The sequence below is a fragment of the Porites lutea genome, chromosome 11 (assembly GCF_958299795.1).
Source record: "Porites lutea chromosome 11, jaPorLute2.1, whole genome shotgun sequence".
Classification (NCBI taxonomy): domain Eukaryota; kingdom Metazoa; phylum Cnidaria; class Anthozoa; order Scleractinia; family Poritidae; genus Porites; species Porites lutea.
In genome coordinates, this window is record NC_133211.1 from 28,166,107 (window position 1) to 28,193,987 (window position 27,881).

Genomic DNA, 27,881 nt, shown 5'->3' on the forward strand with positions numbered 1-27,881 from the left:
CAGGAAGTATTTGGTACCAGCCCTGCCCAGCGTATGCTAAGTAGAAGAACAAAGACAAATATCCCTTTTTCTAGTAACTTATTGAAACCTAGTTTAGCTAAGGGAACTCAAGAGAAAGATAGGTTGCGGAAATTGAAGTACATCAGCAAAGGCCCTGTCTGATCTTCAAACGAATAATGTTGTTCCGATGCAACCCTTTTCGCTAAATGAGAAAAAGTGGAAAAAGGCGAAGGTTGTGAAACCACTTGAGAGAAGATCCTTTGTGGTGGAATCGGGTGGTCAGCTCTGTATCAGAAATCGGGGATACCTGAAACGTTCTGTGGAAGCTGATGGCCCACTAGCTGAGGAAAAGCCAACGTCCTTGGTGTCCGATGATCAGCCAGCTGTGGAACGGATGGCAACAACCAGTATTAACCAACCCCCTGTCTACCACTGTGGTGAGCGAGGACCAGGCCCCTACAGGGAACAATGATCAATCAAGCAGAACAACACACCCAATAGCCATGCCCTCCAGCCAACAAGCGTCGCCTAAGGGTAGTGAGAGCCAAGTCCGTACGAGAAGTGGGAGACTAGTCAGGCCACCTAATCATTTTAAGAACTGTGTCGCTTTAAAAGGGACAAACAAGTGACGTTTAAGAACTGCAAGCGCATAGAGGAACTGATTGACATTGCATTTCTGTTGTTTTGTTTTGATTTGATTGTTTTTGTTTTTTTGTTTTTGTTTTTGTTTTTTTTTTAGGGAAGATGTTACGATATGCAAACTTGTGATAAAATCCTTACGATATGTATATTTGTAAAAGAATCTTTGCGATGTATTATTCCCTTGGGTCGCGGATATAAAGAACTTGGTTTTTAAGTCGATGTGTTAGTTTTCTACCGTTAGCTGTTTAATAAAGACTTTAAAAACATACAACACGTCCTTGATGTTTTATTGTATTTGAGTCAAATTGACAATCAATATACTGCGTTTTTTTATAGAAAGAATGTCAGACTGCACTTCATATTGCTGTATACAACGAAGATGAGGACACGGTGAATTGTCTTCTCGACCATGGTGCCAAATACGATATACCGGACAAAGTAAGTTAAAGATATTTTGTTGAAGTTAGGTTATAACACTTTTGTTTTCTACAAAGAAAGTTGCCTGAAGACAAGTTTTGTGCTTCGTTTGTCCGAGTACTCTCAGATGGTGCTTCGTAGACGGAGTGTTTAATACTATATTCTGTCTAATACCCTTAATAACCCTTTAATTCATACTCTACATGCAGTTAATTAAATATTATTTACTGCGCTTTAAAATTTACCCTCGCTGCCGCTACAAAAGAATATATTACCCGCGCCCAATTGAACAGTTAAACAGTTGATCGGGAAGGAATGGAACGTGCTGTCCTGAAATATCACGTTTACGACTTTAAACCTTTTGACTATGTCCAGTTTTACCCACTTGAAGTAATTCATCGGGAAACTTGCTATGTCTCATTTCCAAAGCAACAGTCTACGGCCTGTTGTCGGAGACGGGAATTTTTTTCGCAGTTAAACCAATATAAGACGAATCAGTCTCCCCAGTGTATTAAAAAGTAGTTTTGCGATACTGAATTAATATTGAACCAGTTTTGATCCGGTCCTCTTGTGGCACAATGGTGGATCTGAGATGTTGCTCCTTTTAAATCATGACATCATCAACTCACATGGACTTAACTTGCTAAACATTGTTATTCTTGTTCGTACATTCCATATAAGCTCGGTCCCGATGTTCTAGTACATTTATAATTATAACTTTGTCGACTGGGTTGGTTATCAAGCTTGTTTTATTTTTTTTCCTTGCTGTGTTTGTTTGAATCTCTAAAGGGTAAAGATAAACGACTTCCTCTTTGTTACTTTTAGGACGGAGTGACAGTTGAACAACTTGCCTCAACTATGGGAAAAACAGAAATTATCGAGAAGCTTCAGAATATAACATTAGCAAGACCCGTTATAGTTGCACCTGAAGTAAGTACAATGAGTGCAAAACCTTAACAAATCCTCTGTTAAAGTAGTTCTCCTGTAAAAAGACACTGATATAAGTCTTGCAAAAGATTTCTGCAGCTGGTCATGTCATTTCAGTCTTAGGTGCGTGTGGTGGGCTCTAGAGTAAGAAGTAGTCTGGAAACTGATCAGGCTGCTTCATCGCTTTCTTCGCTGTATATTCAGGTGGCGTTTGTAAGAGCCACAAATGCTGGTTATGTTGAATCAAGAAATCATAAATTCAGTACAAATCACAGTTAGCAACTATAATTATGTTTATTTTCCGGGCCTGCTATTAAAACCCCTTTTATGTTAAAAATAACTAAACAAGTTACAACCTAGGTTTCAAAAATTTTTACACGATAATTTGAACGCAAACTGGTTTACAGAAATCTTATCTTTTTAATGTAGAACGTTGCTGAGTCACTTTTGCAAGCCGTCAGATCTGAAGACGTGAAAACAGTCTCGGACCTCTTTGATTTTGGATTATTGAATGAAGATGTACATGAGGAGTGTAGAACGGTATAGTTCATTCCTTTTTACAGACAAGTTTAAAGTTTTTGCACATTTGTTTTTGTCGTTGGATACTTGTCAATTTAACTTGACAGAAAACTTTATAATGAGATGGGTTTTTTTTAATTATCGACAGGAAAATGGTGATACATCTTTACACATTGCAGCGAGGTTAAAAAATATTGAAATTTGCAGGACGTTGATAACTAGTGGAGCAAAAGCAGATGAGAAAAACGTGAGTTTGTTATATATTTAGTACTACCCTTCTATTTCGGCATATAATGTTGTTCTCAGTCAATAAGAAACTCTTAACCGCGCACTTTTGTAAACCGCTAGCGGCAAAGACTAGAAATTTGGCGGTTTTCAGTCAAACTCCTCTAAATAGGTGATATATATACAAATGTGCTTAGAATACTGAGGGCAAATAATAATAATAATAATAATAATAATGGTTTATTAACAGATCCACTGGGTGGCTCAATTACAATTAAAAATAAATTAAATTAAGTTATTTACAAATTACGCAATATACAATTAAAAGTAGAAGTAGGATTAACAGAATCGAAATTACAGTAAAACTTACTAATCCCTCTGTACTCTGTTACATAAAAAATTTCTTGAACGTCTTAAAAAGCTTCTGTAATCTTTACAGTTTCTGATGGTTTCTGGTAGATTGTTAAATAGCTTGGACGCATTATCTTGGAAAGTGCCGTTTTTGGTCGGGACCACCAATCTAATTGAATTACTTGAGCGCAGTTCCTTGCGGCATTCCTGTTTTATTATTTTAAGATAATCTGGCCAAGTGTCACTGTCTTGCAAAGCTTTAAAACATGATTTCCGAAGGTTCGAATCTCTTCTCTCATTGATTGGAAACCATCCAATTTTAAGTACATCCCGAACTTCTAACATAGTGACCGAGTACAAAACTTGCGGCAGCAAATTGAACTCGTTGCAAACGGCGAAGTAAGAATTGTGGTAGAGGGTAAAAAACCAGATCAGCATAATCTAGTTTTGGCAAAATTAATGTTTGTGCAAGTTGCTTTATAAGCTCATATTTGGCGAGATATTTCAGTTTTCTTAGTATTGATAGAGTGGCGTAGCATCCAGATAGTGTATGCATGATGTGATTGTCCCACTTAAGTTGTTCATTGCCGCGTGAACTTCCAGCGGTTTGTAAGACTTAATACTTCTAGTTTAGAACCACTGACTGATTTTAGGATCATACTCGTCTAGGTGATGTACTCTGGACATTTGCCGGGTGGATAGGATGATAACCTTAGTTTTGTCGTTGTTAAAGACCAGACCAGACATTTGGTTTATTAATTGATTGGTAGATGGTGTTTCTACAGTTATTTAGGTCAGATATTTTGGCATGACCGTAGATTGTTTTAGGGGTTTAGGTGTCCAGCTGTGTTATCCTTGAAATATTTGGTTTTGTGAGGTAATAAAATATATCATGATTTTGAGTGATCAATGGTTCCTTGGTTGTGATCTCTGATGAATTAATCCCCCACAGGTTGATGGGAATACTGCCCTACATCTAGCAGCTGAGCTAGGTGACATATCTCTTGCACGATTCCTGAACAGTGTGAGGGCCAAGGCCAACGTGATTAATAATGTAAGGTTTTAAACTTTTCCTTTTAAAAAGAAATGTTATGCGGTTCTCAACAAACATGAGAGACGAAGGAGATACTTAGGCCCAAAGTCTTCGACAGGCTAATTAACATTTATATCCTACGCCTCAGAAAAGTTGTAAGAGTAACTATCAAACAAAAGAAATGTGATTATGACAGGCTGTTGTTTGTGAAACATATAATGATCAAGAAAATTTAGGGGTCTTCAACAGTCCCCAGGGAGCGGTTCGAATGCAGTACTGTGTACTGGGGGCAAATGATTCAGAAAACGGAGACATCTGGGCGTTTAGTGTTAGGTTCAAAGTGTTCCATATATACTGCCTGAAGAAACCGTCTTTAATGACAAGACATATCAGACAGAAGGAGCATTTTAATTATTCAATACAGAGTCATTGCGACTTCATCCCAAGTACGGAATGAATTGTAGTTAAGATGGTTCGAATGCCTAGGACAACATATGCAATAACTAGACAACAGTAAAGGCCGGAGAGAAGTTGGAGATCAAACAACAAATGAAACTGAGTGGGATTCTTTCCATAAGGATGACAACAGGAAATGCTAAAATATTGATATTTTCGCTGATAGGATGGGGACACGCCCTTACACGTGGCGTGCAGGAAAAAACATGTCAACATTGTGGAATTGCTATTGGGAAAGTTCAATGCTAACATCAATATCACGAACAAGGTAGGCTGTGGTTATCTGCAGTAAGTGAAGAGATATCAGAAGATTCGAGAGCAAAAGTCTCTTGTCGTCAGACAATAGAAGTGGTCTGTCTTAGACGGGCATTGTGCCGGAACACTACATGCGTCACTGTTATTTGCGTCTCGCAGTGATTAAAAGCTAAGATAACATATAATAACACCGTGAAATGATGATATGAAGTAAATCATATCTACACTGCGGATATAACACGAATGAAAAAATCGCAGCCATGAAATTTAAAAAAAATTATGCAATAGCGAAAAGAAGCATGAAAAAAAAAAAAAAAAACAGGAACGAGTGCCATACCAACTGGTTACAGCTACTGAGGGGAGCAGTTCCGATCTTGTGTTTTCGTGAAATGGTAAGAAAGTATTACGAAAGCAACAAGCGATCGAAATCCGTTGAGATGCTGAATTATTTCAGACTTCTTTTAGTAACAGGCCATTTCCGAGTTACCGCAAGCGTTTGTTTCAAAGCGAAGTATAGTGCGAGGCCATCGATATGAAAATGGCTTTTTATTGTCTTGTAAAGAAAATTCCCTTTCAGCCAAGTAAGATTTTGCACTAAGCCTCGTTTTGATTGAGAGTTTTTGGAACTCAGAAGTGGTGGCCTATTGCGTTGAAAAAACAAATAAAAAATAGAAAAAGTAAAAATAAGGCTTAGTTAAATCATTGTACAAAGGATAAAACACTAATGAGCTAAGTTAAATGATGAAAGATTAAACTATTAAAACAAACAAATGTAACGTATAAAAAGTATAAAGAGTTAAGGTTAATGGGAGTCTACAAAGGAACAAAACAAAAAAAGACAAGACAAACAAAGGTCCTTGACTTCCCCTGAATTTTTGCAGCAGTGGGTCTACTGTGTTCATAATATTTATGGTCTGATCTGATATTTGCAGAAGGGAAACACACCTTTGTTTGTCGCAGTAAGGTCAAACTGCACACAAGCGATCAAAGCCTTGCTAAACTCGTCACAGGCTGACCAAGATGTGAGATCTGGAAAATCGGTGCGTACCCTTGACAGTCAAACACCGCATTAATGCATATTATGATCAAGAGGAACTTCTCCTGTTTTTTAAAAACATTTATTAAGAGTCGTGACATGGAGTTAAGAAAGAACTCTCAATTTTTCAAATTATCATTCTTCGTTTATAGTACTAAATTGCGAGATAGGTCAAGCTTTTAGCTCGCTTTACACAAGCTTAAACTGATCTTTTGAATGAAAATAATTGGATGTTTCGTTCAAAAAAGCAAAGGAATAATTAGTTTAAAAAATAAATTGAATGTGTAACACATTGAAAATCCTAACTTGACGTATACGATTCATCATTAATCAAGGAATCACATGTGCAGGTTAATGAATAACATATTTGATCTATTTTCTAACTACTGCAAGTTCACTTAACGGGTCTGTTAACAATTTTTAAATTGATAATACTAATTAAATAACCAAATACAATTTTTGTTTTCTATCTTATTCATGTTTTGTGAGGGCAACAAGTTTTTCAGTGTATCTATTACTGTCACGTGTCACCCTTGTTCATATGTTACAATTTTGTTCTAATGGAGGTGAAAGCAATAGCCCAACTTTACACAAGAAAACTGAATGCTTAAGCTGTTGTGGTAGTTGTGAAAATGGCTCGCATGTTATCGAATATTTAAATCGAGGACATTTTTTTTACGAGACCCTGACGTTTAACAGAATCAAAGTGCTATACTATACCAATGGGTAGCACAAGTGTTATAATCAATGATTCCGTTAAGCTTAGCCACTCTTTACAAGTTGGAAGCTTTCTTTCTTAATTTTTTATTTCAATGACAATGTTATGAAATAGGCAAATGGAGATACATTACTTCACATCGCGGCTTACAACAAAGATACAGAACTAGCCAAACTATTGGTGCAGTGGGGAACTCCACCGGATGAACAGAATGTAAGTTATTCATCATGGAACTATTATCAGCGGTATAAGTGCTAAATATGGAAACAAAGATCGAAAACTGAGATTATTAGGTTCATATTAAGCCTAACACAAGGTAAAACCCGCCTCTGTACGAAAGGACTCCAAAACTATACAACAGCCATGTTTACGAAGGGAGTGGCAAAAATTAGACCAATATAAAGAAATCGTTTATGATGTGAGTTCAAACTTTAATCGAGATTTATGATCTTTTCTGTGTTTTGTTTTTCATGCGGAGACACGCGCTTTTAAATTTTAGGCTTTTAGAGGCTTTCCTTATTTTCCAAAATTCAGCTATTAGACGTGACATAGAGTACAGAGTTAAATATTCTTTTTAAGATGGTAAAATTAGTCAGTTGAGATTTAAAAAAAAAAATGAAGAAAGCTTGGTTAGTGTCAGGTTTACATGATTGCTGTGTGGGTAAAAGCTTGCATAAGAAGATCCACCATAGCTGCAACTTTTTTATATTTGTGTGCATTTTACTTAAGCCAACTTATCTTCCGGTTTTTTTTTTTCAAATTTCCTTCTATGCGATGATAATGGAAAACCAAATCTTTTGTTCTAGATACGCTGGGTCAATTTGGAAAATTCGTCAAACATGCTTATATGACTTCATTCTTGTTTCTAGATAAACTGAAAAATAACACACTTTGTAATAATTGCAATTTCTCCTTAGTGTTCCTCGAATAGCATTAAGCATGACTGAAGATATTGAGTTTTGATATCCATTCATGATCAGTTTTAACCTAAGAAAGTAGAACCTACTACGAGGCCAAGCCCTTTCAATACATAATTTGAGAAGTTGTCTTTTTTTTCCTGTTTAGAATGTAGGAAGGACCCCATTGCATGTAGCTGCGCACAAAGGGGACGAAGAAATGGTGAAATATCTGCAAACTGTGAGAGCAAACCCCAACACTCTTGACAATGTGAGTTAAGCTGGCCTTGTTATCACTTCCTTATCACCCTGTTTAGCATAACTCTTCAAAAATCACAACATAAGACGACAATAGGCCCATTTACACGAGGAAAAATAAGACGCAAACTATACCGTATAGACGGCACATTAAGAACAGACTTAGCAAGCTTTTTATCAAAGACCAGGTGTAAGGGGCTGTTGGTATAAAGAGCCCTAGTTAGTAGGAATGTGGCGTGTACGTACAGATTGTTACAGCTTGCAGTAGTCTTCCTTTCAAGATTTTTCTGGCAAATGGGAGTAAGGCAATTACCATAAGGTGAAAGAGTGTAGTCACGACAATCTATCACTTATGTCTACCCCAGCGTGAAAGTAAAGAGGGTGAGAGATTACATTACCTCATTTGTTTGATGTCCCAGAATGTTATTATTTACAGTGCAAAGCACTTATTTTATACATCATTTGTTTTTGTCTTTTTAGGAAGAAATGACTCCTATTCACGTAGCAGCGATGGCTGGACATCATTCCATTGTCTTGTTTTTTCTAGAAAAGTTTAAAGCGGATCCTTCGGCAAGGAACAGGGTGACTGAATAACTTATTATTACTGGCTCATCTTTTGTTGCTAAGTTATTGCAATCTTTGCTATAAAAACCTTTTTGATAAGAACTACGAGGCTGAGGCATAACTCCAGCTGAATTTCCTCCCATTTTGAGCCATTTGTGATAGCAAGCAATTTAAAAGGAAACAATGGAAAATATAATTATCTGTTTGCCCATTTCTACTTTAGTCCAACTAAACACAAAGATGGTCGACATTAGAAAAAATAGAATATTATGATTATTATTGATTAATATTGATAACTGGCTTTTTAAGAACCCCCAGGTCAAAGTTGGTTTCCATGTACTTCCGCATCTTGTGTCCAAAATATTTGTCCCCGTTTAGTTTCTAAACAGAATTCAACAATGGTAAGTTTAATCAAAATATCTCAAAATTGTGACTTACTTTTTCTTTTTTTAGGATGGCAGTACTCTACTTCACCTAGCTTGTCAAGCGGGACAGATGGACACCTCTAATGTCCTCATTAAGAAAGGCGTCCTTACACAAATGCCAAATAAGGTAAAGTAACATGCCGAGAATCTGAAGCCGGAGAAAGCTCCGAAAGAAGTTTGTGCTGTACGTCTCTCAGTCACTATGACAGAATTCAGGCATTTGTAATCGCTGGATGAAAATTAGAGAGGGCTGCTTGCCGGCTGCTTGTAAGAGGTGGCGCTTATTAGACATCTTCCTTGGGTTTTACCCCAACAGATCAGTTGAAAGCTTTGTTATAACTTAATTTAATTTCCCCCAACTTAATTTTTCAGACTGGAAGCTTGTGTATCCATGAAGCAGCTAGGAAAGGACATGTAGGATTAGTGAAAATGTTGCTTGAAAAAGGTGTTCCTGTCAACATAAAAAATAAGGTAATTCAAGAATCTTGAAGTATTTCTGTCAAATTTCAACAGAATGCAAACAGCTTTTAGTCGTTATGTCACCTGAATCACCTACGAGCCATGATCCTATTTACATAACCGACTTGCTCGCTTTCTCGTTAATTGACGCATGTGACATACTCAATCGTGCGACAATCCTGAAAGCTTGCGGTAAAATAGCCGTCAGACGCCTTTGCACTCAAGCCTCGCCAGTAAGTGACACACGATATGCTTTGACTTAAAACTGCTATCCCTGCCAATGGTTAAAACACGCGTACGCGGATGAGCCATACAAAGCCTTTACAAAAGATCGAAGTGTACCAGGAGAATAATAAATATGAGAAATTAAGTGTATCATGCGAATTTTTCAAAGAAATACTAGTACACCCAAAATAGCTCTCTTGTAACTGATTACAGATTCCTTCAAGAAATTACGCTGAGCTTTGTAAATTCAGTTTTCCATTCCCACACTCTTTAATTGAGTCCTCTTCCATAATGGATTGAGTCAATGACTTTTTTAAAATTTCTTTTTTTCTTTTCATTGATTTCTGTTTTTGTTTTGTTTTGTTTTTCGTTAACATACCAAACAATCTTGCATTTAGAAAAGGTACACTCCTCTCCACCTGGCTGCCCTCAGTAAGAAACACCTTGTTGTACAGCTTCTAATTGGGTATGGTGCGGACATCACAGTCGTTGGAGGCGTAGTAAGTAAAATGATGGTGAAATCTGGAAAGTTTGAAGGTGTAGGTTACTGAATTTATTTTCTCTGTGTAACATCGTTCGCTTGACTTGAAAGACGAAAAAAGAACTAGAACACATTATGCAAACTGCATGAGGGAAGATCTCCAATTACGTAGCTTTAGAAGGGAAAGTTTAGAATGCTAAAAGAAAAAATTCTTGCAGCAAGGACAACTTGGGCAAACAGCAGCGAGGAGAAGCAAGAAGCCAGATCTTAGTGTTGATCAACATCATCAATATATGATAAAAACTATAAATTAATGGCAAGGCTGAATGGACAGCTATGAATATTTGCCTAATATTTTGGTTAGGCAAAACTAACCTTCAAATGAATTGCCCATTTATATCTGTCCGATCAGCCTTGTCTTTAATTTATAGCTTTAGGATGCCAGCTATAAGAAAATCCCTCAGTGATTAACTAACTAAAATTGAAGCGTGAAGAAATTTTTTGTATCCCCGGTGCACACGTCACTCAGTTTCTCTGTTCAGATGAAAAAGGGGTCTTACAACTTAAATTTGATCAGAGTGGTTGATGTGCTCGTTTTAAAATCCAAACTGAGACATAAATTGATGGAGAGTAAGGGCTTTATCCTCAGAGAAAAAAGTTGAAAATGAAAAAACGTTTCTATTCTTAAAATATCCCTATTTTCACAAAACTAACAATTTCGCACTTTTTTAGGCCAACGAAACCCCACTTCATATGGCTTCCAAGGTCAAAGGCAGTGAAAAAGTCGTGGATGTTTTGATTAAAAGTGGAGCCGATCCCGATGCCGCAAAGCAGGTGATTGATTCCAAATAGTTATAAAAAGCAGTCGCACTTACCTGAAGTAAAACGTTCAATATTTTTTTTCCAGAATGGCGAAAGAGCACTTCATTTGGCTGCAAGGTGCGGTAACTTCGAGGTAGTAAAACTGCTTCTGAGAGAGGACACAGAAGTGGCTCGTCGAACCAGGGTACATATATAGATATCATCATTTAGCATGAGCATTACAAACTATTGTTAAGGAATTTGTCACTTGCGAGGTGACGTAAACGTTCCTTGCTGGAGCCCATACTTAAAGTTTCTCTTTTCTGTAGAGATGCGACTATTCAAGTGGAAGCTTTCTTAATGACTGTAGATGAAAGTTACTCGAGGATTCTGTACTTCCTGTGATATTTTTTTGTTACACTGAAAAAGGTGGTTTTACCTTAAGCGTCCTGTCTGTAGATGAAATCACATCGTATAGCTTTTATAGGACGAGGCTAAAGTTTGAGCTTATTCCGGGTTTGGATAGCCGACATTTTGGTTGCTCTAAGCCATTGAGTGAAGTGAAGAGAAGTTAAGTGTGTAAATACAAACGAAAATCACTCCTTATTTGTGAGTCACCCTTATGTTTTACAACGCACGGTATACAACATCCTTTATGTTTAAAGAGCTAAAAGATATTAGATTTTGCTGAAAATTGGTTTTGAAACTTGTATGTTTACTCTTTGCAGACAGGCGAAACCCCAATACATCTGGCTTGTCAAAATGGGCATTACGAGATAGTAAAGGCGCTGGTAGAGAAGGTTTTCCAAGTCAAGTCAAAAGCTCTAGCTCGTCTCATCGTTAATATACCAAACGCAGTAAGTAGTTCTGCCGTATATCACATTCGTCATAAGATGCCAAGAAAACTATTGAAAATTGTGCTTGGTATTTTTTGTTCTCTGTGTTTGGAAGAGATTCATAAAATCATATCGTCATTATGTTTTGTTGGCTTTGGTTTCCTTCCTTTTTTAACCAAATCACTTTTACATTTAGGCGGGAGAGACAGCTCTTCATTTTGTGGCAGGAATTGCTCCAAGTACAAAGTCAACCGATGAGGAGGTGGTGAATGTGGTTCAAATTCTATTGGAACATGGTGCCAATCTTGCCTTAACAACATATCAGGTAGCCATGCGTTCGCGTTGGAGCTTCTTTCACAGCTGCCAAACGAGATTACTGTCATAAATCCAAGCGAAAATAAAACTTTCTTGAAAAAAGTAAGAAGTCGTCAAATTATGAAATACTAGGGCTAAAATCGCACGATCAGTTTTGCTGATGTTTTGGTCGAAGAATGCCTCACATTCAGAACCACCTTACACCCTCAGGTGTGTCTGTTTAGTCCTACCTTCTTTTAACAATCTTGATATTAAAAAGTATTTTACAGTTATCGTGGATCTTTTCATCATACCACTTCTCAATCTCTCCACCGCGTGCCACCAGAGTCGCTTACATTGGTAGCCTTGTAAACTGAAATCTTTAGAGTCACAGTGCTTGGCAAAGCGTGATGAATGTTTTACCTGTTCCAAAATTCTGTGATCTATATTTTAGCGTCTTTCTATTTTTTCGTTTAGAAAAAAGAAACACCTCTTCATTGGTGCGCCCGCTCAGGGAATTATCAAATCATGGAAGAGTTCTTTACTTCCGGCTACGTTCCAGAACATGTCAAACTAAGCACCATCAACAAGGCATCTGAGGTAACTTGACGAGACGGCGGAGCTGACATGATTGACTGGCTTACTTGACGGCTATGTAGATGATCCGAGAGTTAACTTTTGCAGCGCTAATTCTTGGCCAGCCTGGTCAGAATTACGATGTGCTGGCGTTCGAAAACTTTCAGCTTCTGTGTATCATTTCTGCCCCCTGATTGAAGCATTCGTATCCGTCGCCCTAATTTTAAATTTCATCTTGTAAAATTATAGCTGAGGAGGCCTAATTAACATAAGCTACATGGTTTCCCTTAGGCCTCCTGACGTAGTTGTTTTCTCCACTGTTTGTGATCTTTTTGGTTCGCATTGCAATAACAATATGGTGTGTAAGGCAAATTAAATGAATAAATGAAAAATCAAGAAATGAAAGAATAACGGACAGGTAGACTGAATAGAGAAATTTCCTGGTTCTGTCCTGAATCTGACTGTCTAATGAGGAAAGGCTTTGGTCAATTTATCCTGCTATCCGGTCAACAAGTTACCTTGTAATTTCTGAATGTAGTGAATGAGTGACTTCTGACAGGCGCATAAAAGTGCACACGATTTCGGTCAAATCACTGACTGAAAACTACTGGGCTAATATTGAAGAAGCGCAAAATGGAGGCCGATGATTTCTTCCCAGATGTTCAGTAATAGAATAACAGTTTTAGTTATTTCATATTTGTAGCGTGGAGCCTCTCCGCTGATGCTCGCTTCAGAGTGCAGTATGTTGGAAGTCGTTCGAGTACTCCTTAGATTCCACGCCAGAGTTGATGTGTTCGATGAGGTGAGGCTAAGTTAAAATGCATGTCGATAGTTTCCTCTTTTTCTATGAATGGGTTGGTCATTTGAGTATTTTCGACCCCTTTCTATTTTAACAGTACACAGTACCGGATCAAGACCTTGAGATAAGGGAGGGGGGCCGGTCTCAAAAAATTTTTTCCGCCCTTCGGGCCTCAGTTTGGTCTGAAAATAAGGGGGACCCGCCCCCACCCCTGGATCCACCACTGCTATAAAACCGTTAAATTTAGGTTGTTATAAGAAACGCGTGGAAGGATAAATGTTTTCCCGGCAGGAAGGCTGGCCGGATAGATAGCTGGATGGATGGGGATGGACAGATGTGACAATTAAATCAACTATATTGATTTTAAAAATTATTATTAGTAGAATGTTCATCATTTGAAAAGCAGTGACTGAGTTCAGTCACTGTCGGCCAATTGTTTCAGTTATTGTTACAGTTAATTGTATTTTAACATTGTATTTACTAGTATTAATTTTCTTTCTATAAATATAATTTAAATATTTCATTGTAAGGCGCATTTGAAAACCTTTTTGCACTTGCGTGGTAAAAATGAATATATTATTACTATTATTATTGCCCCCGCAGGGATTTCGCCCAGACGGCGAAATCCCGAGGAAGCACTCTAGTAGCTCGCGCGTATATCAAGGAAAGTACTTACAGTTGAAATATACAGTCATACAATCAATATAGAAAAAATCTCGATTTGCTTGAGCAGGAGCCGCAAGGAATCGGTAGGTAATGATGACGTTTCTATTGTTTGCGCCCGAAAATACGAAATGGTTAGGATGACGTAAAACACAAAAAATCCCGAAGGAACAGCTTACAATAGGTAGATTTTGTGACATTAATTGTGCGGTCATACTTCGATACTCTTTTGCGTTACGTGTTATCAGTGACATTCTGTGGAGCAGTTGTTATGAAAGTTATGGACCAAAAGACACTCGTTAAGCGCAGATGAAGTTATAAGGTGCGTAGAACAGTGTATATTTTACACGAGTTCACAAATCTTTGATTGGAAACCTTCTGCTGAACCTTGCCAGACACTCTGTCTCTCTCTTTGACCGGAATAAGACTCGGCCCAAAACAAGGAAGACGAGTGAATGATTCAACGGCTAGCTTATCACTAGCAGAACGATCGACGATTACAGAAATTCGCCGAACATCAAATTCTGTGCTGACTTATTCCCTGCTCACAGATGTCCTTCCGCTATAACTAGAATGCGCGAGCGTGAATTGATCAAACGTCCTTTTAATTTCTAAGGCTTACTTTCCGGCAAATGAAATGAACTAAACGTAAAAAGTGAAATGGAAATAGCGAAAAATTAAACTTCTAATTAAATCTTTTCTTACAGTCTTATGGTTTAGAATAAAGTATTCTCGAACCTGAGAATGTTTTGATCACAAGGCGAAGCTGTGTAAATCGAACCGAACTGTGCATGGAACGTTGCGTTTATCAAGTTCCTGTATTTATCTCACCTATTGTATGGAATATGTGTGAACATCTTCATTATGAATCGATATATTTCAAAGAGCTACACAAGGAACAAGAATACTATATACAGAGCGGGGGCAGCTGTAGTGTCAACTATTACTAGTTATTATTATTATTATTATAATAATAATTATTATTATTATTATTATTATTATTATTATTATTATTATTATTAAATAGAGAAATGAATGCTAGGACTATTTGATCAAGACCTACACGGACACGAGGCAGTAACAAACAATTCCTCGCCTTGGTCACTCTGAACGCCTTTATAATAACACTGTTCTATCGACCATCATTGTATGTGTCTTATTACGCTGCTGGTAAATTTTTACCGGACTTTTAAGAAGCCTGATTGGCTACTTTGGAAACTTCTTAGTATCAATATTTCTGTTTATCATAGGTGGGCGGCACGGCGCTTCATTACGCAGCCTCCAAAGGTCACGTGGAGGTAGCACGTGCACTTCTCAATAACCGAGCTTACGTCAACGGAAGAACCAAGGTTTGTACGGAAAGTTCCAGTTGTAAAGACAATAAGGGGACAATCAAACAGAAATAAGAGGTTTTTTGCAGTTTTAATTACTATGGAACAACAGGATATTAAAATGACCAGAAATTAAACTCCCTCTGATTTTTACCGCCAACTCCTTAACTTCGGATCAACTTTTCCAAGAACGGGAAGTGCTGGCTTATAGCTTTAAACATCCGAATGTCGACTTTACTTTTTTTTTATCCACACTCACTTAAACATTAGCCTAAGATACACCGCATGGTTAAACAAGAATTTTGTAATAACCTGTCATCATTCTCAGAGGCCCTGCCAGATTAAATTCCGACACGTGACATGAGCCTAAAAGTACGGACGGCTCGTAAGTTGAAATGGTGACAGAATACGACCTGTCTCTTCAAAATCAGCGGAAAGAATGGTGGTCTGGCAGTATTTTGTCACCATCGAGAGTTTACAAAACGTAATCACCCCCACTACGCCTCCACTATCTTTACCAGGTTATCTAGTTTAAAAATGGTTGCCACGCATGGGTATTAAACGATAACTGAACACCTTTAGAGCTGCAAGTGTTTATGACGAACAGCTGTTCCATCACTCTGTGTTTGTCAGTAGTTATCTCCATAACTTCTATGAGGGTTCCCATCTATATCATCTATTTTAAAGTACTAAAAGGTAAAAAATTAGTATTAATTTTGGTTGACCAAAATATGTTAAATGAAAACAACTCAGGGTTAGGCGCGCTCACCAGCCACTGTTGGGGGAATGAGCTTGCCGGCCAGACCCGAGAGAGTGGCGGAATCGAGCCTAACAATTGGTAGAATTCCCAGCAATAAACAGAAAAACATCTAGCCAACGGACAATACAATCAAAAGAACTGAACACACTGAAAAAAAAAAGAATAATTCGTTTTGTAGTGCACCAGTTTCTTATACTAACAGTAATAATGCTAACGATAGTGACACGAATAGCAAGACTCAACAATGGGCACATGCTGCACCAAGGTAAAGGAAAAAGAAAACGAGTTGTTTTCGGTACGCACGCGCACCACAGTCGTATCACCCGCACACTGAGTGGCAGCTGTCATTCAGTCTAAATAGGAGTCGTTAGCAAGATATTATTTAACAGTCAGTGTTTAGTCCTGAATAGCTAGCTGCCACAATTGTTTTGTGGAAGGGTTTTCAAATGCTTAAGTAACAATAGTTGTATTAGTAAGAAAGTAAAAATACGTATAATTGCACTTAACTAACTCTTATGTAACTTGTAACATAACGCTCTAACGGAAACCTAATGCTTAGCCTCCCCGCAGACGTCCTTTGGGGTTCGTTTGTCACGCATTCATTTCTCCCGACAAACAAACATTCATTTCTCGTGACAAACAAACCCCAAAGGACGTCTGCGGGGAGGCTACCTAATGCTAAGATAACAACTCAAAGCTCTACACAAAAGAAAAATTGTTCAAAATGCAGAAAGTAACTTTGATAACTTTCAACCGAACACAGACATTTAAAGATCTTTACGTTACAAGATTCATCAAGAGGACGTCTGACAGAACCATCATGGAAGAGTTGAAAACTTTTGACTATGAAGACGTTCGCACCCATTCGTGGAGTTAATTCGCTTTATAAACTTTGTTAATTTGACTGCATGTCTGCGTCTGCTTAATATTCTATTTGCAGCCAAACGTCCGAAGCTCCGCCGGTAAAACAGGTCGAGGCAAAGATGACGACGATGATGATAATTCACCTGTAAGCCTGCCTTAGGAACTGGCTCAATAAATATTTAATATAATATCATTTAACATTTCATAAAAATAATAATTTACTCAACTCTAAGTTAAACATCATAAATGTCTTTTAAACAATTTTGCGCCAACTGCAAGGCTCCAAGGTAAATAGATAAAAACCTCAATAAGAGACTAATTCTTAAGTAGCCGAACAATCACTGGGACTTCAGTTACCTTTAGTAATTAATCACCAGTTTGATTGTATATTTTTACCATTTTGCACCTTTATTGTTAGCTATTAAGAACATTTGTTCGTTGTAACTTAATTCACTTTTTAAGTGAATTTACTGTTCAAGTCACTTATGCCTTTGTTTTCTTAGAAATGAGTTTTATCCTTTGCAGTCACCAACTGACATTCACTCTTGTCTATTACTAACGACAAATTACTTTAAGTCATTAATAAAACAAAACGCGAAACGCGTTCTTACTATTTTCACTCTCATATTTTAACGGGTTGCCGCCGCTAAAAATATGTAACTTCTTTTTACTTTTAAACATGAAATGCGCCAATTCGTCGCACTTCATAAACCATACCACTTCTAACCGATTTCTGTGGGCTCTCCTTTTTCTTTGCACTGTTTTGTTTTCACTGCACCTTAAGTATGAGATTCAATTCTTTTCACTTAAGGGTTTGCTTCTTCTTTTTTTTTTCTCAGATCGGCCTGACACCACTTCATATCGCAGCTGACAAAGGTCATGCAGACTTCGTACGTGTTCTTGTCACCAAGTACAACGCTATTGTCGACCTAGCTACTGTGGTACGTTTAGTATATATAGCAATCAAAGAAGGACGATTTTTTCAACTATAAGCATTAATTCTTCCTTAGACTCGTATTAGAAGTAAATATAATAAGAGGATCAGATAATTTTCCCTCTCATGTTTGCGACTACTGGCCTTAGTTTCATTCAAACCAAATTCATGCATGAGTTTCCCAAAGTCCTCTTTACGTGGCAGTACCCATGCATGATGATTAAGAAATAAAGATGTCACTTAGAGTGGAACTTTCTTTTTCTTTTCTGCTGTTTCGTGAACTTTGCCTGGTGGTCAGCCCCCGTCTGAGCAATTTTCAATGGTTTTGGTATCTCAAGATCAAAAGGTTATAATACTGGGTGAAGATACTCTTCGCTTACCACCCCAACTGACAGACACATCGTAACCTTTTTTTTTTAAATTTTAAAGTGACATGTTGTTTATTTATTAAAGGATAAAAAGACTCCCCTACATTTAGCTTCAGAGAGCGGTAGGACTGACGTTTGTAGGGTTCTTCTGGATCTCAGAGCTGATGCTAGTGTCGGAGACAGTGTAAGTATGACTCATGGATCTCCCTTCCCACCATGAGATATGTTAAGCCTTGTTAAGAAGGACTTGGGCTTTGCTCAGAAAATGGAGAAATAGGAAAAATCCACGACAAAACCAACAAACAACAAAAGACGAAACTGATGAATGTCAGAAATATTACCCATTCGTACATGGCACTTTCAAATTCTTATAACGGTGCTCGGTCACTTAGTTACCAGGCTATATTTAGTATTGTTGCGAAAAGTTTCCATTAGTGAAGGCCATAAAGGTAGATATTCTGTGGAGTTTACATCCTGAAGAGGAATGTCCTTGCTTCGGTTTGCTTCAACTTTTCTCATCATCATTTCTTTATTTTGGGGGCAAGGTTTGGCAAGAAAAGAAAAGGCTATGAACTTGTAGCATTTATAAACGAGTAAGGTCAACTGTTACCCGTGCCTGTGCAATTGTTGAATGTACATTGTACTCAATACTTATGTATGCGTCTTCCAACAGAAAGACATGATTCCTGTACATTACGCTGCCGCTAAGGATCATGATGAAGTGGTGGAACTGTTTTTCAAAGTCCAGCCAAGCACTATGACTCAAATAAACGCAGTAAGTACTGGGTTGGATTTTAAACAAACAGTCATTAACTACAGGCTTTGTCCATGCAGTATTCACCGAGTTTATATCAAGTTATATCAAACTTGATTTGATTTCTCGAAGGGAAAAAAAACCGGTAATGAATGCAAATGTTAAAGGCATAGATAAAATCATGATTAAAAGCGTCTTTGATTTTCTAACTGCCCATCAGTAGATCATATTGATTATCCCACTGCCACTGTTATGTCATTATCGGTGTATGTTCTGGCAGAATTTTATCCATGGTCAAATTTTACTTTCCTTTGTTATTGGCGGTGATAAAACCTAATTATAAACTTACAGGTAGCAGTTTGTATTACAAATATATTTTCAGACAACCTGCTATCACTTTGTTTATCTTGATCGCGTGATGAGTAAGAGGCCTTCACAAATTAACTGAATTAACTTCACGTACATTTTGTCTACAGCCAACCAGCTTATAATAATATCGTAATGGAAGCCAATGTTGGACTCCCAAGGCAAACATACCTTACTCGTTAGATTCCCTAAGATTAAGACATTTGTTTAACTCCGTAACCGTCCCTGATAAGGCTTTAGAGAGGAAACTCCCATCACATAAAGTGATTTTCAGAGAGGTCCTTTGACTAAGATTAAATAATATTAAAACCACTAATAACAATCAAATCTCAAAAACTAGTGGTTATGAAGTTGAAAGGCTAAGAAGACTAGACGACTAAAAAAGGCAAAAAAAGTAATAAAAATACAACCAGACTGAAAGATTTAACTATTGAAAAAACAAAGGCTAACGACTATAAGGATAAAATGAAAATTTACTAACTACAATATTTGGCTCTTAAAACTTTTTTAGGCCCGCCGTTTAAAAATTTTGCAAGTAATAGGTTTCCTTAAAAAATTCAGTAGAGTTGACCAGTCACTAATGTACCTATAGTAAGTTGTTCTTTTGCCCCATGCCGGCGTTTTCGGGTTTTGAATTCTAGGTAAGTAACTGTTTCTTGTGTATGTCCATGCAAGTCTCTTAAGGTTATTTTAAAAGTCTCTAGGTGCTCTGGCATTTCCCCTTCAATAGCATTTTAAACCGCTGAGCATTGGTGAGCAAAACGTCGTCCAGCCAGAGGGATCCATTGTAGGGAATTGAGTGCTTCGGATGATGAGATCTTATTATCTCCCCCACAGTCTTATATCCATCAAAGAGCCATAATATTATGGCTCTTGATCCAAACTGTTGCAAGTCCCAGCAGGGTTCTCTGTCATCACACTAGAGGGCAAAACAGTCCGTATTTTTGCGTATTCAAGTACGCGCGAGCAGTCAAACAAAAGGTCTCGAACGAGGCATCATAGATAGATAGAAACTTTATTTATGTGTCAAGAAAGAAAAACTAGCCGAGGGGCAGGCCCTCTACTAATAGGGGACACCTACAGTTAAAGGGGACACCTACAGTTAAAATAATGCATTAACATCATCGAAAGATTCCAAAATACTCCAGGGAATAGCACTGTAATGTCCTTTATGAATTGTTCTTTGCTGTAACGCTCGAAGGATCTTACTTCTCTCACTTCAGGAGGAGCTTTAAAGGTGCTACCTTTTTTAATGGCAAAAACAACGGAGTGATCGCTTGCTCCGAATTCTTGAACTCCGTGCGAAACAAAACGATGTAGGTTGTTGACAAAAAGCAAATCTATAGCAGTGGATGTACTGTTCTGTCATACAAGTTGGACCGTTAATTACTTGAGTAAAACCATGTCGTGTTGTTTGCAGTAATTTCCTGGTGTATTTACACGGCTTCGGAGAAATAACATTCGTGTTGAAGTCGCCCATAAGGACCAAGTCCTTTTCTACTTCATCACTCAGTCTTTCAAGAAATTCTCGTTCTAATCCAGATATGAATTTGTCCAGATCCATACTTGGGGGGCTTATACACATGATTACGGCACATATTGTGTTTTTAGCCTGGTAGGGACAAATCTGCACGTACACCATTTCCAACGAGTCAGATTCCAGATCGGTTCTTCGTTAGTCTGCTACACAGCCGTTTTTAGTGTCGTCACGCAACGACACTAAAAACGGCTGTGTAGCAGACTAGTTCTTCGTTTGCTAGGCCATTTGTTCGTAACAAATAATGTACATCCACCACCCTTACGGTTTCTATCTTTTCTGCAACATGCATAGCCATCAGGACATATATTACTGTCAGATATAGTGCTAAGTGCGATTCGGTCACTCCAAGCAGGTCCAAGTTCGACCTCTCCAATAATACGTCCACATCTGCATTATGACCGGGCAAGGTTACAATATTGATACTAGCGAATTTCATTCCTCTCTTCTTTAACTTAGGATTTTTTTATCCTGCCTCTTGTCCCGTGCATTAAATCCTTAACGAGAGCAACGACCTGGTGTATCAAAACCAGGAAATAAGCATTTCAAGCATTGCCAAGCTTTCGTCAATCGCAAAGTTGATTATACCCTAACGCCTTCATGCCAATACACTTGGCAAGAAACCATTGATCGCATATATCACATTGAATGGCTTTCTGGGCTTTGCAACAACCCCTCGAGCAAACAAGACAAGGATCTATAACCGGTCCTGGGTTCTGTAGTATATCTCCCACCAAAAGGACCATATAGGTAGCGCAAATCGAAAACATTCGCCAGGTTGAAACCAACAAGACACTTTGAAGATGGCGATACTCGTGCATCACGAACAAAATTCCGAGGCATACCCTGTAAATTAATGTCGGTAATGGACACCGTTTTTTCGTCATGCATATTCCCTGCACCTGTTTAAAATTCTTCTGTACGCTTAACATACAAATATCACCTTTTTTAAAAAGGAAGAAGAATTTAAAAAGAGTGAGACGCTGTGTTCCAATCAGTTGGTATCGGCTACCCCTGAGATTTACTCATGTATTTGTTGGACGGTGGATACGTTTATAAAATGTTTGAGCGTACTAGGAGGACTTCTTCTATCCCATATAAGTTACCGTTATGCGAAATTATGTGAGCTTATTATCGTCACTGATGTAAGATTTTCTTTGATTTCTTCAGGAGGGATTGAACGTACTACAAATTGCCGCCTCCAAGGGAAGCATCAAAGTCGTCAGGAAACTGGTGGAACTTGACTTCGCAAAATGTTCAGCTGATAAGGTTTAGATTCCTATTCTTAAGACAACGAAATGACAAGTCTGGTTTCTTTTAAATTAGTTTAATTACAATATATGGTAAAAAATTGATGTAATGTTTTCTGACCGTGATCGCTCCAGAATTCAAGATGCTTTTTTAATAAAACAAGTACAAGCCTACAACTTCCATATCAGCAATTTTAACCATCCTTGTGTAAAGTCTGTGAGCACTAAAAGAAACTACTGAAATCTCTGAATTCTCTTAAACTTATGTCTTTCACGTTTGCGGAAAAGATGCTAAGCAAATTAGTCCCCAGTTGTTCCAAAGATGGATAGCGCTATCCACCAGATAAATCACTATATCCAGTGGATAAGTATTAGGGAAACCAATTGCGTTATTCACTGGATAGAGATTTATCCATTGGATAACAGCACTAAACCAACGATTGAACAACTGGGGCCTGGGGCCACTTATACATTCGTTCATTCATTCCTTTTTTATTCCCAGGGAGTTTTTTGCAAACCCCTTCTTCTAGCAGCTAGAGGTGGTCACAAGGAAATGGTGGAATTTTTGCTTGTGAATGGTGCTTCACCTACTGAGGAAGACTCGGTAAGACTGATTTCATCATACATGAAATAAATAGCATTCCTCTAGTATCAGGCTAAAAGGTTTAAATGTGACGCGTAGTACGTATTTAGACAACGACGCACTCTATTCGCTTACACACCACTGAGGGATCGGGAAACTGGCGACGAGCTTGGCCATTTTCCAACTTCGATTTCAAGCACTTTGCAAGCTGATAAAATCAGCAAAGATATGCCAAAAAAAAGATGGCTAATTTTCAACTCGAGGGTATAGTACGACGAAGAAAATGTCAAGGACTATGTAAGGGTAGGTTAGTTAATTCAGAACGCAAGTTGCAACGGTAAACGAAGATGATTTTAAAAAACTGCTTTGCTTAACCCTGCAGCCTAAGTATATTTTAATAATCGACTCAGTTTGGCCATATAGATTCTGTTCATTTGACACACGTCCTGCAGACTACAGAGGTCAGCAAGATCGTAAGCTTCCTGTGTGCTGAACAAACGAAAACGATGAATTAATTATCCACTTTTTTGCCTTTAGGAAGGAATGAGCGTACTGCATTTAGCCGCCAAGTTTGGACAACTTAAGGTTATTGACATGTTATGGGGAAAGACTCCTATTGAACAAGTCAGTGTGAAGGTATGGATCAGGGATGAATGCATTTGTAAGCGTTTACTTTTCACGGAGGTAGTTTTAAAATCAAATTATGTTGTCAGCGTGGAGCATGTCCGCAAAAGGTTTTTTTCCCTATTTCTAAAGAAAATGTTTCTTTATCCGTAAATTTTACAATAGAGTTTGTTCTAAAAACTGACGCGGATTCAGTGCTTTGTCGCTTATAACTTACGACTCCGAGATTACAATTGTACCAATCTCAAAGACAAAGGCTGTTTTAGCGAAAACCTGTTCGAATTTACCTATAAAAGCCCATTTCTTGCGAAAAATGCCATGTTGGGTGTAACAAAATATATTGTAGCCTGTGTACAGACGTCCGCCCTCCCTCAGGAAGGGGGGCGTCTGTACACAGGCTAAATATATTGAAAAGCGTTCAATTGAAACTAGATTTATTTGTATCGCTCATCTCAGAATGGAATGACAGCTATTCATGTTGCTGCCTTATTTGGTCAAACGGATAGTGTTCAAGAATTTCTCTCCAGAGCCCCTAAATCGGCCACATTTGTTAGCGAGGTAAGAAACTAACAAAGTTGTTCTGTTTATTAATGTATTTATATGGATACATGAAGGAGGTCCTTTCTTTCAGACGGATATTTCACACATAAATGTTTATCTCCTTTTTTTACAAGAAACCTGCTAATGGAGAGGAACAGGAGGAGGAGGAAGAGGACGTAAGTAAACTTTCTGAAAGAATGGATAATTCATTTCAAGTTATGTTCCCAGAAGTAGTCTAATTAACTTTGTTCCGGTTATTCATGTCATGTCATGTCATGTCATGTCATGTTATGATCCAGCTAAAGGAAGGGTAGTTTCTAAAGAAAATCTAGTGTTTGGTAGATGGGCGAGTGAAATACAAAAAGTGTCAAGTGAAAAACTGCAAAAATCTTAAGTTAAATCTTACTCAACCTCGTTCCCATGGTGCTCCGCTCCCACTTCTCCTACCCGGTATCTTTTAAATTTACACTTCCCCGCCCCCAGAATACACGAATGCTTTTTATCCAGCCTACTTATTCTTGTTTTTCATTTGAAAATGTAGCTCCACCCTCCGTATATAAACTAAACACAACCTGCATTCTCCTGATTCGCTCTAATGAAGGGTTAACGCTTAAAACGTCAGCTTTTCAATCCCTCTACGGTGGTCAATCAACACCGTAGATAAAACCGTATCTTTGTATTATGATTCGGTTAGCCGGTCAAGATTAGCTGTGTTACAGTTATTATTTTGATGACATTTTTATCTTTGCACATTATTGGAAAAATCGTTTTCATAGATTCTTTCATTTTCTGTCAGTATGGTTTTACGCCACTTCACCTTTCTTCTCAAAATGGTGACAATACCTTGGTAAGAGTCCTTACTAACCATCCTGGTGTACGGATTGACGCTGTCACTTTAAAGATGGTAAGTTGAGTGAAAAGATCTAAAGCACAGTTAGATGTCATTGATCTTGCTATAATATCATGCCATAAAAGAAAAACAGGTAGATTAGTCGGTAGCGTCGGTAGCGTCGGTAGCGTCGGTAGCGTCGGTATTATGAAAAGAAATTGGAAGATGCTAAATCAAATACACATGCGACCTGGAAAATTTTAAACGAAGTCTTAAATAGAAAAAAGCCAAGGCCTCAATTAAATACAATATTTAAGTCAGACGGTCAGGAGATTTCTGATCCAGTGGAAGTAGCAAATAGGTTTTGTAGCTACTTCTCTAGTATTGGTCCCAACCTCGCAAAGAAGATACAGCCTCCTCCTTGTTCACATAAAGATTTTCTATCTGGATCATTTCGAGAATCAATCTTTTTTAGCCCAACAACAGAGGATGAAATTGTTACCATTGCTCAATCTTTTGCTTCCGGGAAAGCGGCTGGATACGATAATATTCAAATGTCTATAATTAAGGAATCCATTCAAATCATTTCGGGACCTCTGGCTCACATTATGAATTTATCGATCGCTTATGGCGTTGTACCAGATCAAATGAAAACAGCTCGAGTGGTACCACTGTTTAAAGCTGATGACCAGTCACTATTTACCAACTATAGGCCTGTCTCGGTTCTACCAAGCTTTTCAAAATTTCTAGAAAGAATCGTCTATAAGCGCTTGTATGATTATTTAACTAATTTGCATATTCTCTGTGATAACCAGTTCGGTTTCAGGAAAAACCACTCTACGACGCTTGCCTTGATTGATTTGCATGAAAAAATTTCATCTGCTATTGATCATGGTGAATTAGCGGTTGGTGTCTTTTTAGATCTCTCGAAAGCTTTTGATACAGTCAATCATTCCATCTTATTTGATAAACTTGAACACTATGGTATACGTGGCTTGGCTCTGAAATGGATTAAGAGCTATTTTTCCAGCAGACTTCACTTTGTAGAATACAATGGTTATGTTTCGTATCCTGCTAATATCATATGTGGCGTTCCCCAAGGTTCAATACTAGGGCCTTTGTTTTTTCTGCTCTACATCAACGATATAATCAACACGTCAACAATATTACAACTGATATTATTTGCTGATGATACAAACGTATTTGTGTCTCACAAGGATAAAGACTGCCTTACTAATATACTCAACGCTGAGCTAAATTTGTTGTCAATATGGTTTAGAGCTAACAGGCTTTCATTAAACTTGAAAAAAACCAAATTCATTGCATTTAAACCATCCCAAAAGCGTACAAATCAAACTATTCAACTTTTAATTAATAATCAAAAAATTGATCAAGTAAAAGAAACAGTTTTCTTGGGAGTAATCATGGATGAAAATTTAAATTGGAAATCTGAAATCTCGCATGTCGCCAATAAAGTTTCTAAATGCACAGGAATTATTCGTAAATCCAGTTTCTATTTATCCACGAAAACCTTACGAACACTATATTTTTCTCTAGTCTATCCATACCTTTTTTACTGCAACTTAGTTTGGGCCTCTACTTACAGAACAAACCTTATTCGTCTTGAGATTTTACAGAAACGAGTGATCAGAACTATAGCTAAAACCACTTTCGATGCACATACTGATCCAATCTTTCAAAATCTTGGTATCTTAAAATTTCATGATATAAACTTAATACAACTAGGCTTATTTATGTGCTCCTATCAAAACCATACTCTACCTTTAAAATTTCATTGTAAATTTACCTTACAAAGTCAAATTCATTCGTATAACACAAGAAACTCGTGTAAATTTCGTCTGCCTTTCTGTCGTACTCGAACCAAACAATTTTCCGTTTTTCATCAAGGACCTAAATTTTATAACACCTTAAACACCAACATCATCAACGCTTCCTCACCTTTCTCCTTTAAAAGAGCACTTAAGGCATTTATTTGTGATAATTATTAGTATACTCCAACAAAAATCTTGGGAAAAAGCCTTTTAATATTCAACATTTGTAAACTTCCGTGATATTGATTAGTTTAATTTTTCACCTCATATTATATTGTATCCGTCGCCGTAATTTTTATGCCATCTTCGAAAAATTGTAATTGAGGAGACCTAATTAACATAAGCTCTATAGTTTCTTTTAGGCCTCCTCGCCATCTCTTCCTACATTTTTTTTTTTGGCATCTTTTTGTAATTATTGTAATCGTGTGGCAAATAAATAAAATACCTACCTAAAATACCTAGTCGATAGTCGCTTTGTTTCTGATCGCTCGTTTCACCTTGTCCTCATCAAGCGGCGATGGTATCGACTGCTGCTTTTAGCCTGCGTCGTAGGCAAAATCTATGCCCGGTTAGAAATCGATAAATAAATTAAAAAAGACACTCACACGCCAGAGCAACTAGTTGCAATGACTCTTTTTGGTTCCGCGTACATCACATAATGCTGTAAGTTTATTTCCCTTGATCACTTACCCGTCGCTCGCAAACAATCCTACCTGAGAGCTTGGACGTTTTCGATCGAAATCACCACTCCTATCCTCCCGTAATTGATGAAATATTGGTATGTAATGATAAGGATGAGGAGATGACCCCGTTTATCAAGGCACCCTTGATATTCCGCTAAAATTTGTAAAACGGTTGTCCTTGTTTTGGTACCAGGGTCGTACAGCCCTCCATGTAGCAGCTATCGAAGGTCACATTGAAGTAGCCAGCACTTTAATAAGTAAAGCTACTTTATTACTACACCAAGTGGATAAAGACGGACGTACACCCCTGCACTTGGCTTCAGCCAATGGACACAAAGATCTTCTCACGATTATGATTGGACAAGGCGCTGAAATTGACGCCAAGGACAATGTAAGTGATACCAGCAAAGTAAGCCGTTTTTCTCCTATGATTCGCAAGATTTTTGTCGCGTTTTACCTGAGAAAACTTAAAAAGTTAACTTTGTAAAGTTTCCTTGAGGCAAGAAAGTGTCCAAAGACAGAAAATGATGAAAGCACCAAGCTAATTAGATGACTTGCAACCCACAGTTGCTTGTTTAAGTATTGTATCCTCTTGCCCTGTAACTGAAATCACCACACTTAGAATGGCTTCCTTTGCCGCATACATGTATAGCTAGCCTACGTGGCAGGTGTTAAAAGGGGAAGGGGAAGGGGGAGGGGAAGGGGGAGGGGAAGGGGGAATTTGGGCGCGCGATATAGCCGTTGCATTTGCCAGTCGACTTGTTCATCAT

The 27,881-nt window shown here is 37.9% G+C and overlaps 1 protein-coding gene across 10 annotated transcripts in view; it reads left to right on the forward strand.

Annotated features, from left to right (window-relative positions):
- The window catches only part of LOC140951772 (uncharacterized), a 44,485-nt gene that overhangs the window by 10,082 nt on the left and 6,522 nt on the right, over positions 1–27,881 (forward strand). For 3 of the 10 annotated variants that reach the window (XM_073401110.1, XM_073401111.1, XM_073401113.1), the window contains 31 exons: positions 979–1,080; positions 1,885–1,989; positions 2,416–2,526; positions 2,654–2,752; positions 4,034–4,135; positions 4,737–4,838; positions 5,758–5,865; positions 6,694–6,792; positions 7,645–7,746; positions 8,214–8,315; positions 8,751–8,849; positions 9,095–9,193; positions 9,805–9,906; positions 10,620–10,721; positions 10,795–10,893; positions 11,417–11,545; positions 11,721–11,849; positions 12,296–12,418; positions 13,098–13,196; positions 15,107–15,205; positions 16,888–16,956; positions 17,651–17,752; positions 18,199–18,297; positions 18,787–18,888; positions 21,941–22,039; positions 22,523–22,624; positions 23,141–23,239; positions 23,684–23,785; positions 23,902–23,943; positions 24,564–24,671; positions 27,305–27,502. In XM_073401110.1, coding sequence (XP_073257211.1) covers positions 979–1,080; positions 1,885–1,989; positions 2,416–2,526; positions 2,654–2,752; positions 4,034–4,135; positions 4,737–4,838; positions 5,758–5,865; positions 6,694–6,792; positions 7,645–7,746; positions 8,214–8,315; positions 8,751–8,849; positions 9,095–9,193; positions 9,805–9,906; positions 10,620–10,721; positions 10,795–10,893; positions 11,417–11,545; positions 11,721–11,849; positions 12,296–12,418; positions 13,098–13,196; positions 15,107–15,205; positions 16,888–16,956; positions 17,651–17,752; positions 18,199–18,297; positions 18,787–18,888; positions 21,941–22,039; positions 22,523–22,624; positions 23,141–23,239; positions 23,684–23,785; positions 23,902–23,943; positions 24,564–24,671; positions 27,305–27,502 — 3,234 coding nt within the window. The remainder of the gene's footprint in view (positions 1–978; positions 1,081–1,884; positions 1,990–2,415; positions 2,527–2,653; positions 2,753–4,033; positions 4,136–4,736; positions 4,839–5,757; positions 5,866–6,693; positions 6,793–7,644; positions 7,747–8,213; positions 8,316–8,750; positions 8,850–9,094; positions 9,194–9,804; positions 9,907–10,619; positions 10,722–10,794; positions 10,894–11,416; positions 11,546–11,720; positions 11,850–12,295; positions 12,419–13,097; positions 13,197–15,106; positions 15,206–16,887; positions 16,957–17,650; positions 17,753–18,198; positions 18,298–18,786; positions 18,889–21,940; positions 22,040–22,522; positions 22,625–23,140; positions 23,240–23,683; positions 23,786–23,901; positions 23,944–24,563; positions 24,672–27,304; positions 27,503–27,881) is intronic. The other 7 variants (XM_073401117.1, XM_073401115.1, XM_073401114.1 and 4 more) reach the window with 7 other exon arrangements.